This window comes from Podarcis cretensis (assembly GCF_951804945.1).
Source record: "Podarcis cretensis genome assembly, chromosome: 2".
Lineage (NCBI taxonomy): Eukaryota > Metazoa > Chordata > Lepidosauria > Squamata > Lacertidae > Podarcis > Podarcis cretensis.
Genome location: NC_137171.1, coordinates 112,776,234 through 112,794,269, shown reverse-complemented (window position 1 = coordinate 112,794,269; position 18,036 = coordinate 112,776,234). Strand labels below are relative to the sequence as shown.

The following is an 18,036-nucleotide window of genomic DNA, read 5'->3' as shown; positions in this document are numbered from 1 at the left end:
CAATATAAACACACTCATATTAGGGAGTAAGCCCCAATACAGAGGTACCTCAGGTTAAGTACTTAATTCATTCCGGAGCTCCGTTCTTTACCTGAAACTGTTCTTAACCTGAAGCACCACTTTAGCTAATGGGCCTCCTGCTGCCAGAGCCCGATTTCTGTTCTCATCCTGAAGCAAAGTTCTTACCCTGAAGCACTATTTCTGGGTTAGCGTACTCTGTAACCTGAAGCGTATGTAACTTGAAGCGTATGTAACCCGAGGTACCACTGTAAATACAGCTGGACATACTGCACTGTTGTTACCATATACAGAGCTAAAGAAGGCCTCTCAAAGTGTATTGCATCCAATATTCTGTCCATAACAAGCAGGGAGGAAAAAGATTATTTTGAGAGGGGGTTGGATCCACACTAAATCAGGTCTCATTGAAAACCAGTGCAAAAAAAAGATAGTCGCCTATGACTAACTAAACTCCCACTGATTTCAATACAAAGAAAGGGCAGCAAACCTAGCCTGGATTTAACACAACAGGTCGATTTCATAGGTCTTCATAGGCAGGAGGGAAAGACTGGGTCTTGTTTTTGGTGCTGGCTGACAAAAGCACTGCAAATAGCCACCCCAACCTCGCTCCCTACATCCAAGTCAGACAAAAAGGCTCTCAGTCATCACCCTCACAAAAGGGCAATAAAACACTTGTCCTGAGAACAGTTGTGAGCCAAAATATATAGGATAAATACAAAAGAGAGTTGCTTTTCACACTCAATACAGTATCCAGATTTTTTCAGGACATTTGCAAACTTAAAATACGGCATGACCTAGTAAAGTTATTGGACTTTGTTTACTCCAATACAAAATCCTGCCACCAAAATCCTTACAAATTGTGTAGATAAGCAGCATTTAGTTAAGCATCAGAAATGGGGAACTGGAATGGGAAAACAGGTACAGCGCAGTACTGTTTAAAATCATTTTGATCAGAGAGACCACGGAGAGGTTAATCATCAGTGGACACATTCTTTCCCGCCCTGGCTCTCAGAGAATTCACAGCTTTGTTGATTTCCAGAACGGAGGCCTGGAGTTCCTTATCAGCCTGGAATGCTGCTCCATCCTTCCCTCCCATCAGGACTGCGATTTCCTCCAAGACATCCACCAGCAACTCAGGGACGCAGGCATAGCTGGACATGACTTCAGCTGCGTGAATCTTGCCTGCCAGTAGATCCAACAGGGAAAGGCAGTTTCTGATCCAGGACTGCTGCACTGACACTTCCCTCTGGAGAGCAAGCAGCTCACCACACTGGGCTTCAATCTGGGGGATCCTCTGATTTGCGGAGTTGATTCCAGTTTGCACCTTCTGCTGCTTTTGGGAGAGGCGTGCGATCTTGTCACTGTAGCCAGCCACTTGGGCTGTGCAGAGGTCCACAGCCTGTTGCGCCTCAATTAGTAGTTTCTCTGCTGAGTCCAAGGCCACCTGGTAACCAATAGCCATGCCAGCTCCTAAAAGAAAAGACAAATCAGTGATAATTTCATCTGGGGTGTTATGTACTGAGTTGAATAGGATCCAAAATGCAGCAGTCTGATTGGTCCTAGAACAATAGGATCCAGAATGCAGCAGTCTGTTTGGTCCTAGAACAATAGGATTCAGAATGCAGCAGTCTGTTTCGTCCTAGAACAATAGATTTCAGAATGCAGCAGTCTGATTGATCCTAGAACAATGCAGCAGTATGACTGGTCCGCAGGAGCCACCCAATACAGCTCCGGGTGGAAGTGAATCCGCAACCTGATTGGCCTACAGGAGAATCCTGAAATTAGCCAATCACGTGCGGCCCATTGTGTAAATAATGTATATAAAGCAGATATTTTGGGGAAACTTTCATTCCTCACTACTATGAGCTGAATAAAGAGCATGAAATCCACATTCTACTCCGAGTATATTTCATGGGGGTATTGAGGGAATGGGTTGGGGTGAGATGTTCTGGTATCTTGAAGGTACCACTTCTGGTTCCAGACTTGCTGGCTCGGGGGATAACCTACCAATGAACAACCCAAGCCCTGGCAGGGCCATCATCCGGAGGCCGATTTCCCGGCCCACATGGTTCCTTGCTACTCCCTCACGAGCCAGTCTCAGCTGCTCCTTTGTATGTTCCAGATGCACCTCCGCAGTTTTCAGCATTTCCTGGGACGACTTCTCAGCTTCCTTGAGGGCAACGATCTGGGTTCCGAGGTCTGCCAAGTCCCCCTTCTTCTCCTGCAGGTCATCTTGCATGAGTTTCTTCATGGCTATCAGGGTCTCCGACTGGGAATCGAGCAGCTGCAGGCGAGACTCAAGACTATGTTCAGCCTCGGAAAAACGATGCGATGCTTTGGTGACCTGGCCGCGGGTTTTAGCACACGTCTCCTCCTTATTTGACCACGGAAGGAGCAGAAGTCCGGTGAGGAGCACAAGCTCTTTCATTCCGGCCTCCAGGTGTTCCTTGATGGAGGAGTTATAAGTCGTATCGTGCACAAGAGCCATGCTGGATGGGAGCTAGAAGGGGAAACAGAAATGGAGAGCGTATTAAGGACACTCGTGTAGCAAACTTCATGCAGAAAGCCAGATTGAGAACTTAGTGAAAGTAGGCCAATTTTGGACACCATTGTGAATTTATGAAAATGTTGCTCAATAAATGTCCTGACAGAATAGTCCTTGCTTTACTCCACACATAAGGCAGTATCAATGGGACGCGGGTGGCGCTGTGGGTTAAACCACAGAGCCTAGGACTTGCCGATTAGAAGGTTGGCGGTTTGAATCCCCATGATGGGGTGAGCTCCCGTTGCTCGGTCCCAGCTCCTGCCAACCTAGCAGTTCGAAAGCACGTCAAAGTGCTCCTGCCAACCTAGCAGTTCGAAAGCACATCGAAGTGCAAATAGATAAATAGGTACCGCTCCGGCGGAAAAGTAAACGGCGTTTCCGTGCGCTGCTCTGGTTTGCCAGAAGCGGCTTAGTCACACTGGCCACACGACCCGGAAGCTTCCTGCAGCCAATCGGAAGCCACGCCTTGGTTTCCGAATGTTTTGGAAGTTGAATGGACTTCCAGAACGAATTCTGTTTGACTTCCAAGGTACAACTGTATACAAATTGAATTGAAATTAAAATAAACATGCATAAGATTGAGTTATTGGTGCATTATGTTGTAGAAGAAGAAGAAGAGTTTGGATTTGATATTCCACTTTATCACTACCCGAAGGAGTCTCAAAGCGGTTAACATTCTCCTTTCCCTTCCTCCCCCACAACAAACACTCTGTGAGGTGAGTGAGGCTGAGAGACTTCGGAGAGAAGTGTGACTGGCCCAAGGTCACCCAGCAGCTGCATGTGGAGGAGCGGGGAATCGAACCCGGTTCACCAGACTACGAGTCCACTGCTCTTAACCACTACACCACTGTACGTCCTTGAGTGTCACTGATCAAAGCAGAAACCACCCTGTGTGGATTCTGCAACAGGACATTACTCATTCACTAATTTTCTTCTTGGCTTGGGTCAGTGGAACCCATTGGCCCAAATGCAGTAACTTGGAACGTGCTTAGAGGAGCCCATCATAAGCCTCAGTGTAGCACCCTGCTTGTGGTTAACGCTTAGCTGGAATGAAATATTCAACGCAGCAATAGAGAAATTAAAATAATAATTTATTTGTCAGACAAATAAATATGAGGCACAGTGGTATATGGTTACCAAGCTCTGGCCTGGCCTCCTGCCATTCTGGCCAGCACTTATATTTCCATAATCCAGCCCCCTTGCTCCTCCTGTGGCTGCCTCTGTCCAATCAGCCTGGTTGAAATTCCTATTGGCTGTTTGCTAGAACCAATCACAAAAGATACACCCATTTCCTTCTGTCCTTTTATGGGAAACAAAAAGCTATATATTCTTCTATCTATAAATGACAAATAAGTAGTAATATATCTTACAAGTGTCTCAACAAGGAACCTTAATTACCAGCTCACCTCGCCCTATTGCCCTCCAAAACAAATGGTTTAATCTCAAATTTTTATCTTAAACAGATGTCAAGGATCATCATTGAAAGATCTCCTTCCTTTGGAGGTCTCTAAACAAAAGCTTGACAAATGCTCTAATGATGTTTCCTGCTTGGCAAGGGGGGCTGGTAGCTGATGGCCCCTGTGATCTCTTCCAACTATATGAAATAAGAATCTAGCATAAGGATTTAACATTTCTTAGCTTCTAATTCCTTTGCATAATTACATTTAAGCCAATATATTTTATACATAACATAAATAACCTTTTAAAAGGAAAAGAAATCTTAAAAGGATCTCAGTTTAAGAAAGAAACAACTTTAGAAAAAGACTTCCCAAAATATTCTCTTCCTTTCTGCCAGCTAGATGCTTTTCCATTGCTCTTGACCTTTGAACCTTAGGAAAATATGGCTCAAGTTTAATGGGAGGCACATGGTTTTATTTTACTATTTACCCACTCTTAATTATGTTTATCTCTTTTTTTATCTTCTGTAATATGTAGGGTCAGTGTAACCTTGGCTGTCAGCCTGTAATTCCCTTTTTACTACTTTGAGAATTGTTTTCTGCTATAAATCAGGGGGCCCCCTTGTCTAGGAGGAAAAACATTTTGCCAAGGTTCTTAGGCAGCTGCTCTTCTGCCTGGCATGAAACATTTGAAGATCTTTAAGCTCATTTTGAAGATCTTTAAGCTCATTGAAGATCTTTAAGCTCATTTTGAAGATCTTTAAGCTCATTGAAGATCTTTAAGCTCATTGAAGATCTTTAAGCTCACGAATCCAAGGCAGACCTTTTAACATCACAGTAATCCAAGTTTATGCACCAACTACTGGTGCTGAAGAAACTGAAATTGACCAATTCTATGAAGACTTACAACACGTTATAGAAGTGACACCAAAGAAGGATGTTCTTCTCATTATAGGGGATTGGAATGCTAAAGTAGGGAGTCAAGAGATAAAAGGAACAACTGGCAAGTTTGGCCTTGGAGATCAAAACGAAGCAGGGCAAAGGCTAATAGAGTTCTGTCAAGAGAACAAGCTGGTCATCACAAACACGCTTTTCCAACAACACAAGAGACGACTCTACACATGGACATCACCAGATGGGCAGCATCGAAATCAGATTGATTATATTCTCTGCAGCCAAAGATGGAGAAGCTCTATACAGTCAGCAAAAACAAGACCTGGAGCTGACTGTGGCTCAGATCATCAGCTTCTTATAGCAAAATTCAAGCTTAAACTGAAGAAAGTAGGAAAAACCACTGGGCCGGTAAGATACAATCTAAGTCAAATCCCTTATGAATACACAGTGGAAGTGAGGAACAGGTTTAAGGATTTAGATTTGGTGGACAGAGTGCCTGAAGAACTATGGATGGAGGCTCGTAACATTATACAGGAGGCAGCAACGAAAACCATCCCAATGAAAAGGAAATGCAAGAAAGCAAAGTGGCTGTCCAATGAGGCCTTACAAATAGCGGGGGAGAGAAGGCAAGCAAAATGCAAGGGAGATCGTGAAACATACAGGAAATTGAATGCAGATTTCCAAAGAATAGCAAGGAGAGACAAGAAGACCTTCTTAAACAAGCAATGCAAAGAAATAGAGGAAAGCAATAGAATGGGAAGAACCAGAGATCTGTTCAAGAAAATTGGAGATATGAAAGGAACATTTCGTACAAAGATTTCCATAATAAAGGACAAAAGTGGAAAGGACCTAACAGAAGCAGAAGACATCAAGAAGAGGTGGCAAGAATACACAGAGGAATTATACCAGAAAGAAACGGATGTCTCATATACCCCAGGTAGTGTGGTTGCTGACCTTGAGCCAGACATCCTGGAGAGTGAAGTCAAATGGGCCTTAGAAAGCACTGCAAATAACAAGGCCAGTGGAAGTGATGGTATTCCAGCTGAACTATTTAAAATTTTAAAAGATGATGCTGTTAAGGTGCTACACTCAATATGCCAGCAAGTTTGGAAAACTCAGCAGTGGCCAGAAGATTGGAGAAGATCAGTCTACATCCCAATCCCAAAGAAGGGCAGTGCCAAAGAATGCTCCAACTATCGCACAATTGCACTAATTTCTCACGCTAGCAAGGTTATGCTTAAAATTCTACAAGGAAGGCTCAAGCAGTATGTGGACCGAGAACTCCCAGAAGTGCAAGTTGGATTTAGAAGAGGCAGAGGAACCAGAGACCAAATTGCAAACATGCGCTGGATTATGGAGAAAGCTAGAGAGTTCCAGAAAGACATTTACTTCTGCTTCATTGACTATGCAAAAGCCTTTGACTGTGTCGACCATGGCAAACTATGGCAAGTTCTTAAAGAAATGGGAGTGCCTGATCACCTCATCTGTCTCCTGAGAAATCTCTATGTGGGACAAGAAGCTACAGTTAGAACTGGATATGGAACAACTGACTGGTTCAAAATTGGGAAAGGAGTACGACAAGGCTGCATTTTGTCTCCCTGCTTATTTAACTTATATGCAGAATTCATCATGCGAAAGGCTGGGCTGGATGAATCCCTAGCCGGAATTAAGATTGCCGGAAGAAATATCAACAACCTCAGATATGCAGATGACACAACCTTGATGGCAGAAAGTGAGGAGGAATTAAAGAACTTTTTATTGAGGGTGAAAGAGGAGAGTGCAAAATATGGTCTGAAGCTCAACATCAAAAAAACGAAGATCATGGCTACTGGTCCCATCACCTCCTGGCAAATAGAAGGGGAAGAAATGGAGGCAGTGAGAGATTTTACTTTCTTGGGCTCCATGATCACTGCAGATGGTGACAGCAGCCACGAAATTAAAAGACGCCTGCTTCTTGGGAGAAGGGCAATGACAGGCCTAGACAGCATCTTGAGAAGTAGAGACATCACCTTGCCAACAAAGGTCCGTATAGTTAAAGCTATGGTTTTCCCAGTAGTGATGTATGGAAGTGAGAGCTGGACCATAAAGAAGGCTGATCGCCGAAGAATTGATGCTTTTGAATTATGGTGCTGGAGGAGACTCTTGAGAGTCCCATGGACTGCAAGAAGATCAAACCTCTCCATTCTGAAGGAAATCAGCCCTGAGTGCTCACTGGAAGGACAGATTGTGAAGCTGAGGCTCCAGTACTTTGGCCACCTCATGAGAAGAGAAGACTCCCTGGAGAAGACCCTGATGTTGGGAAAGATGGAGGGCACAAGGAGAAGGGGGCGACAGAGGACGAGATGGTTGGATAGTGTTTTCGAGGTTACCAGCATGAGTCTGACCAAGCTGCGGGGGGCAGTGGAGGACAGGAGTGCCTGGCGTTCTCTGGTCCATGGGGTCACGAAGAGTCGGACACGACTAAACGACTAAACAACACAACAACAAGCTCATTTTAAGATACAGGCCCTGATCAAAATATAAGATTGATAAAAATGCAGGCTTATGATTAGATGCCTCATCAGTTCATCCTGAATTGCAACATGGGCCTGTAAAAAACGACCCTAAGATAATATCAACTCTCATAGCCAAGGAATCCTCTTCCTCTCTTGTGAACCACCTTAATTCTCACCCTTGGCAGGGGGAATTCCCTCCTCAGTGTGTTGGAAGCAGGGCTTGGTTTCTGTACGTAAGACAATTTCTCCTGAGATCAGCAAAGATGTGCCAACCGCCCTGAGGCAGTGGCCTCCACATTCCTTTTAGTCAAGTAATAGAGACAAATTGCCATCCTACAGATAAGGAATAAACTAAAGAAGGCCCTGAGGGGCAATAAAAGGTAGAGATGTAGAGCCAGGCAGGTGGGTCAACTTGGTGGGTTAAAATAAAAGTTGCATCATATGCCTGGACTGTGGGGGGTTCTTTGGGAGGGAGATGTTAAATGCAAGAGAAAGCCAGTGTGGTTCCTTCCCAAAATTGGACTATGATTCCCATCAGCAATAATAATAATAATAATAAGAAGAAGAAGAAGAAGAAGAAGAAGAAGAAGAAGAAGAAGAAGAAGCAGAAGCAGCAGCAGCAGCAGCCACCTATCTGACTGGGTTGCCCCAGCCACTCTGGGCAGCTTCCAACAAATGAAAACATTAAGCACAGTAAGACATCAAACATTAAAAACTTGCCTGAATAGGGCTGCCTTCAGGTGTCTTCCAAAATCAGATATGCCCTTTTAAAATGTGGTGTTTTGGTGGGGGGCATTATTGGGCTGTTGTTTTTATTTTGATTATATATTTTGTGGTTTTATATATAAATTCAATTAATAATAATAATTGTTGTTGTTGTTTATTTCCTTGACATCTGACGGGAGGGCGTTCCACATGCCAGGCGCCACTACCGAGAAGGCCCTTTACCCTCAAATATAAACAATGGCCAGGAATTATGGGGATAATGTAGTCCAACAGCTCAGCTACGGAGGAACCCTAGCTAGAATTGAGATGAGACCATTTGTATGGCACACAGGCTTGTGTTTGCTCAGATTAAGGGAGAGGGTCCTCTCTTACCACCCCACTCAGGAATGCAAGCCCATTGTCCAAGGATATCAGGTCAGAAGTTAAGACAAGACCCACCTGAGGACCATAGCTGTCTTTATGAAATGTGGTCCAAAAGGGGAACTGGAGGATAGTGTGGCAAGTTAATCATCTGTTTGTAACTGGCCGAAGTAGCTCTTTGGTGTCCTGAACCCCAGCACTGGCATGCTTCACTCACTCACATTTTACTGGGCATCCGCATGATGCCAGAACAGAAATCGTGTGGCAGCAGCAGGAGGCCCCATTAGCTAAAGTGGTACCTCAGGTTAAGAACAGTTTCAGGTTAAGAACGGACCTCCAGAACGAATTCAGTTCTTAACCCAAGCTGCCACTGTAACATTATTGGCAAGTCTTGTAAGGCTGAACATACCCATTATTATTTTTTGTTAGATCTGTCCTGCCTGAAAAAAACATTCTGCATTATTTGGAAACTTGCGTATACTAGCTCAGACTATTTGTCCATTCACTTCAGTATTGTCTACTCTGACTGGTAGCCAGTGGCCGTCCCGATCAATTCCACTCCCTTTCATCTTCAAGTGAAGATACCAAGAATTTCTGCAATTAAACTCAATTCCTCTTTTCAAAATCAATGACCTGTGGTCCCTGCCTCATTATATTTGCTACCGACTTAAATTGCGGGGGAGGGGGCATTGAAGTCATCTGTCATAAAACATAAAGTCATACCTTATGTTACGTTTGCTTCACGTTACGTTTTTTCAGGTTGTGTCCCGCGGCGACCCGGAAGCACCAGAAAGGGTTACTTCCAGGTTTCACCGCTCACGCATGCGCAGATGCACAAAATGATGTAATGTGCAGAAGCGGCGAATTGCAACCCACGTATACGCAGACGCGCCGCTGCAGGTTGCATTCTTTTCATGTTGCGAATGGGCCTCCGGAACGGATCCCGTTCGCAACCAGAGGTACCACTGTATATGCTTTTCATTTGGTGCCAGAAACTCAATGTTACTGCCCACACTGGCAGAGGAATGGGAGGTGGACAGGGGAGGGCATCGCCCCTGTCACCATCGGGGAGGGGGGTGCCATCGTGGCCGCCCCCCGGACATGCGCTGCGCAACCCCCCACTGCGCCAGGCGCCATGCCCCCAGGACGCAAGCCATGCCCCTGCCTGCTCTTTGCCCCCCGGTGCCGGAGCACACAGCTTCGCCACTGACAGCCCATCCACTGACAGCCTTTTACTTTGCTGTAGAGACTTACCCTGTTGGAAGCTGCCACTTGCGCAATCTTCGCTTGCTCTGGATCTCGTCCGTGCTTCCAAATCTACACTTTGCTTTCCAGGACCACCTGCAAATAACAGGGATGGTAAGCCAATCGGAATGTAAAATGCAAACGCGGCAGCTCTTCCCATTCCTCACCACCCAGCCCAAGGGTTTAAACATCAACTTGGGAGGAACTAGGATTTATGTCCATGTGCAGCCAGGTCTTTCGAAACGCTTGGGGTATGTGGCTTAACACACCCACAGCCTATTTATGGGGCCCTCAGCTGAGACCTGAGCACACTGCACCCTTGTCTTTTGGCTCAACGAAAGGTGAGTGAGCTTTGATGCAAGAGGGGATCCCTGGAGATTTTAGCACTGGCAGCTCATTTTACTGTAAAAAATAGTGTGAAATGAACAGGGTGGTGAGGAGGACTATTGAGGCGCTACAAATTTGTGGGCCTTGGGATTTTAATGGAGCGGCATGGGGGCTGGATGGAGAACATTACTAAAAAGCAGAAAACTTCAATAGAGATTGGGAGAAATGTAGATTATATCTAAAAGAACACTGTAAAAACTTGGACTCTTTGGCAGGCTTTTAATAACTCTTGCAATGTAACAGAGACTTTGGACATAACGGAGGACTGTAATTTGGATGAACTTATAATACAGTGGTACCTTGGGTTAAGAACTTAATTCGTCCCGGAGGTCCGTTCTTAACCTGAAACTGTTCTTAACCTGAAGCACCACTTTAGCTAATGGGGCCTCCCGCTGCCGCCGCACCGCCACTGCGTGATTTCTGTTCTCATCCTGAAGCAAAGTAACCTGAAATGTAACCTGAAGCGTCTGTAACCTGAGGTACCACTGTATGCAGTTGACAAACGTGTTTTAAGAACCCACTGAGGGGAGGAGGGAAGTCCTGAGATTCAGAAGAATCTTGTTTTAATTTTGATATTTGCAACAATTTTATTCATATGAACGAATTTGTATAACCAATAAAAATTGTTGTTATTATTATTTTAAAAAGAGAGAACAGCACTAATAAGTAAGCTTACGAAAGGGAGGGCAAGAAAAGGGATAACGTATGGGGAAGATCATGGAAAAACATTAGCCATCATTTAAACACCCTTCAGTAGCGGAATAAGGGGTCAACACAGTAGTGGCTGATGCCTATCGGCAGAAGACAAAAAGAGGGCAACAACAGTAGGTGGAGCCAGAGTAATGACAGGCGGTTTTGCTCACATCCTTCTCTCTGCTGAGTTCCACAAGGGCAGCTGAGAGCATTGGCTGCCTCAACAGAACAACAGATTCCTAGTTTTATTGGGGGAAAGGAAGTAGATTCTAGTGAATCAGGGTAAGGGGCTGAATGCTAGGAATCAGGGGCCGCATCCACACCAGACCTTTAAGGCACGTTCAGGGCACATTTGCCCCTCCCAAGAATCCTGTGAACTGTAGTTTGTTAATGGCACTGGGAGTTGTAGTTCTGTGAGGGGTAAGCTACAATTCTCAGAATGTGGGGGGAAATGTTCTTTGAATGTCTGGTGTATACACTGAGTGGGAATTCTGTAAACAGCAGAGCTGAGGAGGCGACAAGGAGCTAGCCCCCCATCTGCACTCGGTGGGGTATACTGTATTTTTTAGAAGTAGACCATTTGAAAGTTCACACATTTGTGCAACATGTTTTGTAACGGGAAAAATGAAAAGGACAAACAGCCCACCGACCGCTCTGCTTGTCCTTTGCTTGTTCTTCGTCCCTGCAAAGCACAGGTCTGGGAAGTTTCCCCCTTGAACTGCTCTTTAGCTTTTAATCAGAACAAATCTCAATCTGCGGGAAAGCCCATTGCCGTTTGCTCCAGTTCGGTGTAAAAAAGCAGTTTTCCCCAGGTAAAAGCAGCGGGACGAGAAGAAAAGTATGTAAACCCTGAGAGAGATATTCTCAAGAATGTACTCAGGGCAAATGGTTATCAGCTGGTGTTTGCATCATATGAAGGGACTGATATTGATCTATATTAAAGTGCCAATGCAATTTTATTTTTTTTATTTTTGTAGTTTTAAACTGTGTTACATGAACTTGCAAATTTCGTAGTTCTTTCTTCTTCTTCAATATTATGAATCCAAACTAATTGTTTGATTGTGGACGCATCACTGGTGTCTGAATATCCATTTGTCTGCATGGCTCTTAACTAATAGGCCACATGTTTGGAACTATTCCTATCTGCAAGATAATGTTTTATAGCTTCAAAAAAGAGGAAGGCTCTCTGAGCCTTTTACGGGGGAATGTTAAGCAAGGGCTAATAAACCCATCCACTTTTATGACTATCTGCTTTTTCCATCTGTTCCCCCTGCCCTTCCCCAACTCAGACCTGGTTTGTTGTTACCGGGGTGGTTGATTAACGGCTTGTGTGTTTTTGTAAACCCAAAGGCAATCCAAGGCTGTCAATCCTTGAAGAAAGATAACAAAAAGTGAGGGCGGCAAATTATGTTGCAACAGAGTTGTTTGAGCCCATAAACCAGTCAGTCAAATGGCAAATTGACTCAGTAAGCTAAAAGCAGGCGCGTTTCAGATTCTTTGCACAAAGCTGTCAAATCCATTCATTTCCATGAATTGCTACATCTTCTTCCCATTTCAGAGAACACGGAAATCCTGACTTTCAGTATTGTTTCTTCCATCTAGCTAACCCATTAGAGCGCCCCAAGACTTTCCTGCCTGGTCTCTTTCCTATAACTCTCTCTTCTAGAATCCTCCTGATTCTAAGTTATTTAGCTGTAGCTTCAACATCTGCTAAGGTAAAGGTAAAGGTACCCCTGCCCGTACGGGCCAGTCTTGACAGACTCTGGGGTTGTGCGCCCATCTCACTTAAGAGGCCAGGGGCCAGCGCTGTCCGGAGACACTTCCGGGTCACGTGGCCAGCGTGACATCGCTGCTCTGGCCAGAGCCAGAGCCAGAGCCGCACACGGAAACGCCGTTTACCTTCCCGATGGTAAGCGGTCCCTATTTATCTACTTGCACCCGGAGGTGCTTTCGAACTGCTAGGTTGGCAGGCGCTGGGACCGAGCAGCGGGAGCACACCCCGCCGCAGGGATTCGAACCACCGACCTTTCGATCGGCAAGCCCTAGGCGCTGAGGCTTTAACCCACAGCGCCACCTGCGTCCCATTCAACATCTGCTACCTTCCAAGAGAATCCAGAGACTGGGGCCAGTGGTCTCTTCCACCTCCAGCTGTAACTCACTGACACCACTAAGTTTTAAGAAAATCCTGACATTCTGGCCCCCTATACTGCCTTTAAGGGATGCGGGTGGCGCTGTGGGTTAAACCACAGAGCTTAGGACTTGCCGATCAGAAGGTTGGCGGTTCAAATCCCCGTGACAGGGTGAGCTCCCGTTGCTTGGTCCCTGCTCCTGCCCACCTAGCAGTTTGAAAGCACGTCAAAGTGCAAGTAGATAAATAGGTACCGCTTCTGCGGGAAGGTAAACGGCGTTTCCATGCACTGCTCTGGTTCACCAGAAGCGGCTTAGTCATGCTGGCCACTTGGCCCAGAAGCTGTATGCCGGCTCCCTCGGCCAATAAAGTGAGATGAGTGCCACAATCCCAGGGTCGGTCACGACTAGATCTAATGGTCAGGGGTCCCTTTACCTTTACCTTTTTGCTGCCTTTAGAAAGCAAGCACCATCCATAGTAAGGGAGGGCAGGCATCAGGTTTGCAGGACCTTGCTTGGTTTTTTACTGGAACTCAAAGAGCCACAAAACAGACCAAGATGCAAAACAATATATGCTTAGAACTAAAGAACATGTTCCCCTGTGATTAGGGATGTGGGAGATTACATTTCTTTTGAAGGCAAACCTACCAAATTGGCACATTTCAAAACATACCACCATTCAAAATATACACTTCTCTGAATTCTGTAGTGTCGTTCTCCACCCAAGCAATGTGTACAGGAATTTATGTTTTAAGATCAAGTGGACATGAAAATGCATATATTCCTGAAAATAGCATACGTGAATGCATTATAGCGTATCAGGAGTAATGGCCACTAAAATGCAGTAGATTTTCATGAGGCTTTTCCAAAGTTGCAAATTTGCTGCAGAAGTTGGAGTACCAAATCTAAGGTTGGACAAATGAGAGAATTGCAGTTGGCAAATCCATCCATCCCTACCTCGCTTGGAATACTGCAATGCGCTCTACGTGGGGCTGCCTTTGAAGGTGACCCGGAAACTACAACTAATCCAGAATGCGACAGCTAGATTGGTAACTGGGAGCGGCTGCCAAGACCACATAACACCGGTCTTGAAAGACCTACATTGGCTCCCAGTACGTTTCCCAGCACAATTCAAAGTGTTGGTGCTGACCTTTAAAGCCCTAAATGGCATCGGTCCAGTATACCTGAAGGAGGTCCAGTGCCGAGGGCCTTCTGGCGGTTCCCTTACTGCGAGAAGCCAAGTTACAAGGCAGAGGGCCTTCTCGGTGGTGGCACCTTCCCTCTGGAACGCCCTCCCACCAGATGTCAAAGAGGAAAACAACTACCAGACTTTTAGAAGACATCTGAAGGCAGCCCTGTTTAGGGAAGTTTTTAATGTTAGATCTTTTATCGTGTTTTTAATATTCTGTTGGGAGCCCCCCAGAGTGGCTGGGGAAACCCAGCCAGATGGGCGGGGTATAAATAAAATATTATTATTATTATTATTATTATTATTATTATTATTATTATTATTATTACCTGTGAGCTGCTGCTGCTGAGCACACTGACTTGTTCTGAGTGCCAGAACTGAGCTTATACTCACAGACTTTCCACATAAAAATCCACACCTAAGTTTTCTTCATTTCAGCAGTCTAATTGTGGTGACAAGGAGAATAATCATTTTGATGCTGCTCTTGTTAAACAGGAGTTGCTTACCCACTGGGAATCACCCAGAGATCTACTAGTAGATACCAATCTACTTTCTCCCCACCTCTGTTCTAAAGAACCCAACTCTCACTATGCTCTGATCTGACTGTCTCCAAGGCTCAAGTATGTGTAGCCTATGACAAACTGGTACCTTCCAGATGTTGTTGGATTCCAGCTCCTGTCAGCCCTGACAGCATGGCCAATGATGAGGCATGATGGGAGTTGTAGTCCAAAATACGTGAAGGACACCAAGCTGGGGGAGGATGGTTTATATAATCAGTATTGCCCATGGATGCAGATAGTATCAGATGACCTACCACAAATCAGATCTGTAGAATTATGGCTGTTGGGAGTCACCTGCTGGCTGTCTCTCAAGGGGAAGGGAAATGGCCTACCAATCTTAGAATCGTGGCCCCTTGTGTTTGTTCAAGAAACCAATTCATGGTACCAGTTTTCTGGCTCATACAACCCCTAAGCATTATTTCTGGTAAATGGCTAGAGTTATAATCTTGCAGCTTCAGATACACGTTGACAAGAATATGCTCAGAGACTTACAACTTCTGGTTCCCTATAGTATCAAGATTTTGCTTGTCTCAACAACCTACACTTGGTGAGGAATTTGTTGGTTTTATGAGACCTATCACTAGTCAGGTGACTGCCCCTTGTGACTCAGGCTCCAGTTTTTAGGTGGATCTGTTTGGTTAAAAGAGTAATGTTTGTGAGTGAGTAAGTGAGTGAGTAAGTGAATGAAAAAATTAATTGTGATGGGCCCGTTCTCAAGGTCCTCTTTCCCGAATGACATGTCACTTTTGTCCCCCAGGCTCCGCACAATGGCATCGCCAGAAGGAAAACCACATGGTTTGGTCAAGGCTGTGGAGACCCTCAGCAAAGGACATGACGTCCGCAAAGAAACCGAGCTTCTCATGAAACCGTATGCCAACTGGGAAGAGTTTCTCATGCCAGCGCCCATCTCCATTGCTATCTTGGGGGAGCTGATCTTCATCTCCACAGGGCAGGGAGACTTCTCCATCAACCTGCTTCGCCCAGAGGGAGGCTTCCAGCACCTCAAGTACCCAGAATCCTTCAAGGCTTCTTTGTGCCAAGTCAGCAACCGAGGCTGGACCGCCTTCAACGAGGCTCACGTCAACATGGACCAAATCAGGCTGCTGGCAAACGGCATTCCAGAACAGATGAAAACGATTGTGCGGACTCTCATCCAGGAGGCCGAGGTGGTCACCGCCTTGCTTCCTAACCAGTTGAGGAACCTCCAGACGGCGACAGAGCAGTGTGGTGGGCTGGCCAAATCGGTGAGGGCCAAGTTCACTGATGTGATCAACCTCATCCAGGAACTCCTCGAGGCTTGTCTCAACGCCAAGCAGGGCTATGAGAAGGAATTGGAGGAAGTGAAGACGGCTCTGGAGCAAGCCAAGATCAGAGAAAAGTCGGCCAAGGAGGCCAAGGAGATGGCTGAAAGGTACCACCACCAGATGAGGGAGCATGTGGAAGAGTCCTTCCAGCAGTACAAGAAAGCCATGGAATCCATCCCCACAGGCTGGGATGCCGTGGGAATGGAGCTGGTCACCACCCTCACTCAGACCCTTAGTGCTTTTTCGGTTGAGTTTACACGGATGGCAGCAGGGAGGCAGGGGAGTCCGGGAGAAGCAGCTGGCATGGGCAGTGGGGAGGGACTGGCCAGGATGTTTCCATTTATATCAGCTAGTGTCATCTGCTCCAAGTCTGCTGAGCTGTTAACATTTGCTACCAGCTTGAAGAACGTCTTGGATGAACATGGAGGCCTTAAGGCATCTATGATTGTTGATGAGAAGAGTGGGGAGGTCAAGACAGAGTGGGTGAAGAAGAACCTGCAGAGGCTGAGAGACTCCATTGAGAAAGAGGAAGGGTGCGACGCCAAAGTCAAAGCCCAGGAGATTTGCCAAGGTGGGTTGGATATTTGCCAACAGTTGGAGAAGGTGGCCTCGGCGGTGGGTGGCCTTGGTTCTGTGGGGAAGAGCTTGCTGGATGGGATACACCAACTCCACAAGAAGGCCTTGGAGTTCGACTCCTATAGCAAGGCCTACACTCGGTCTCCGGCCTTTTCCCCCAAACCACCCAACGTGTCCAAGATGGGGGAAGCAGTAAGCTCAGGGGTGGAAAATGCCCGTCTGAAAGTACAGCAGAGCCGAGAGACGCTGAAGGCCACGAGGGAGGAGTATCAGAGGAGCTTTGAAAATTTCAAGAAGCAGAACGAGGAATTGGCGGAGATTCTCTGCACCATGAGAGGCTATCAAGTTAAGGAGGTGGACTTTGACACGGCCAGAAAAATGCTCATCAAAGGCCTGAAAGCCCTGGGGCGGGTGAAGGAGCAATGGGAGAAGATGGTGAGGTTTTTCCAAATGATCTCCAACTTAATTGATTCCTGCTTGGTCTGGAGCGTGAAAGAATTTTCTGACACTGTGGACGGAGCCCAGAAGATCTCCAGCTACTCATCCAAAGCCTTCACCGCTGACCTGGTTTACGGGCATGTTTTTAACGCCTCCAGCATGGCCCAGCTGGTAAGCATGATTTCCGAGACCTACACCCTGGTGTCGGAGAAGTACCTCATGGAGCGTGTGAGCAGCTTAGGCCGCCTCCTTGCCATGGAAGCTGACCAACCAAGCCTGGCTGCCGAGCGAGTCGCGTTAGCTGAAGGCTGCGACGCGGCACGGAAAGCGGTGAAGGAGCTGGTGCTGGAGAAGAAGGCAGAGTTTGAGAGAGGCCTGGAGGCCAGAGCGCAGGCCATTGAAAGGGAGATCAGAGCCGTGCTGCCTGCAAATGGAGATACTGAGCCGCACTTGAGAGAGCTCAGCCTGGAGGAGGAAAGCAAGTTTCTGTAAGGCCTGAAGAAAGGTCTCCAAACCGTGGGTGGGTGTTGTCCGAGAAGGCTTTAGGAGGCAGGGATGGAACCAAGAGAATTCTGGTGATTAACTCGCAGGTCAAAGGTTCCACTTCACCACTGCTGCAAACACGAAACAGAAGTACCTTCGTTCTGTATGTTCATCAAAGCAACAATAAACATGAAAAGAGACTTGTGTGCGGCAGCAAGAATATAAATGGCACAAAATTGGAAACAAGAAGAATTACCGACAAAAGAAGACTGGAGGATGAAACTGATGGACTACGCAGAATTAGATAAATTAACAGGAAGAATTCTAAATCTGCGGGACCAGAGATTCACAGAAGACTGGCATAAATTTACGGACTATTTGGAGAGTAATTGTGACGATCATATTATGCTTGTAGGTTTGTGAGAAGTTTTGTAAGGTGAACTATTTGAAATATTGCAAAAAAAAAAAAAAGGGGTAACGAGGGGGTCTGTTAGTTAAGATAATTAAAGGCAATAGGAATTTAAGAAATGCAGAATGAGTGATAAGAATGGAAGACCATGAGAGGGGCTGATGGAAGACCAAAGATTGTATGATGTGAA

The 18,036-nt window shown here is 46.0% G+C and overlaps 2 protein-coding genes across 2 annotated transcripts; one reads left to right on the top strand and one right to left on the bottom strand.

The window, feature by feature from the left end:
* Positions 1-911: 911 nt before the first annotated feature.
* On the bottom strand, positions 912-9,831 carry LOC307208908 (uncharacterized protein). The gene is made up of 3 exons (XM_079963944.1): positions 9,690-9,831; positions 2,026-2,518; positions 912-1,488 (listed from the first exon to the last, which is right to left on the bottom strand). Exons 2-3 carry the CDS (start codon positions 2,504-2,506, stop codon positions 989-991), a joined length of 981 nt encoding a protein of 326 aa, XP_079820070.1. The 5' UTR covers positions 2,507-2,518; positions 9,690-9,831; the 3' UTR covers positions 912-988.
* Positions 9,832-9,945: 114 nt separating this feature from the next.
* LOC307208208 (uncharacterized protein) lies at positions 9,946-18,036 on the top strand. The gene is made up of 2 exons (XM_079962766.1): positions 9,946-10,021; positions 15,394-18,036. Exon 2 carries the CDS (start codon positions 15,404-15,406, stop codon positions 17,444-17,446), a length of 2,043 nt encoding a protein of 680 aa, XP_079818892.1. The 5' UTR covers positions 9,946-10,021; positions 15,394-15,403; the 3' UTR covers positions 17,447-18,036.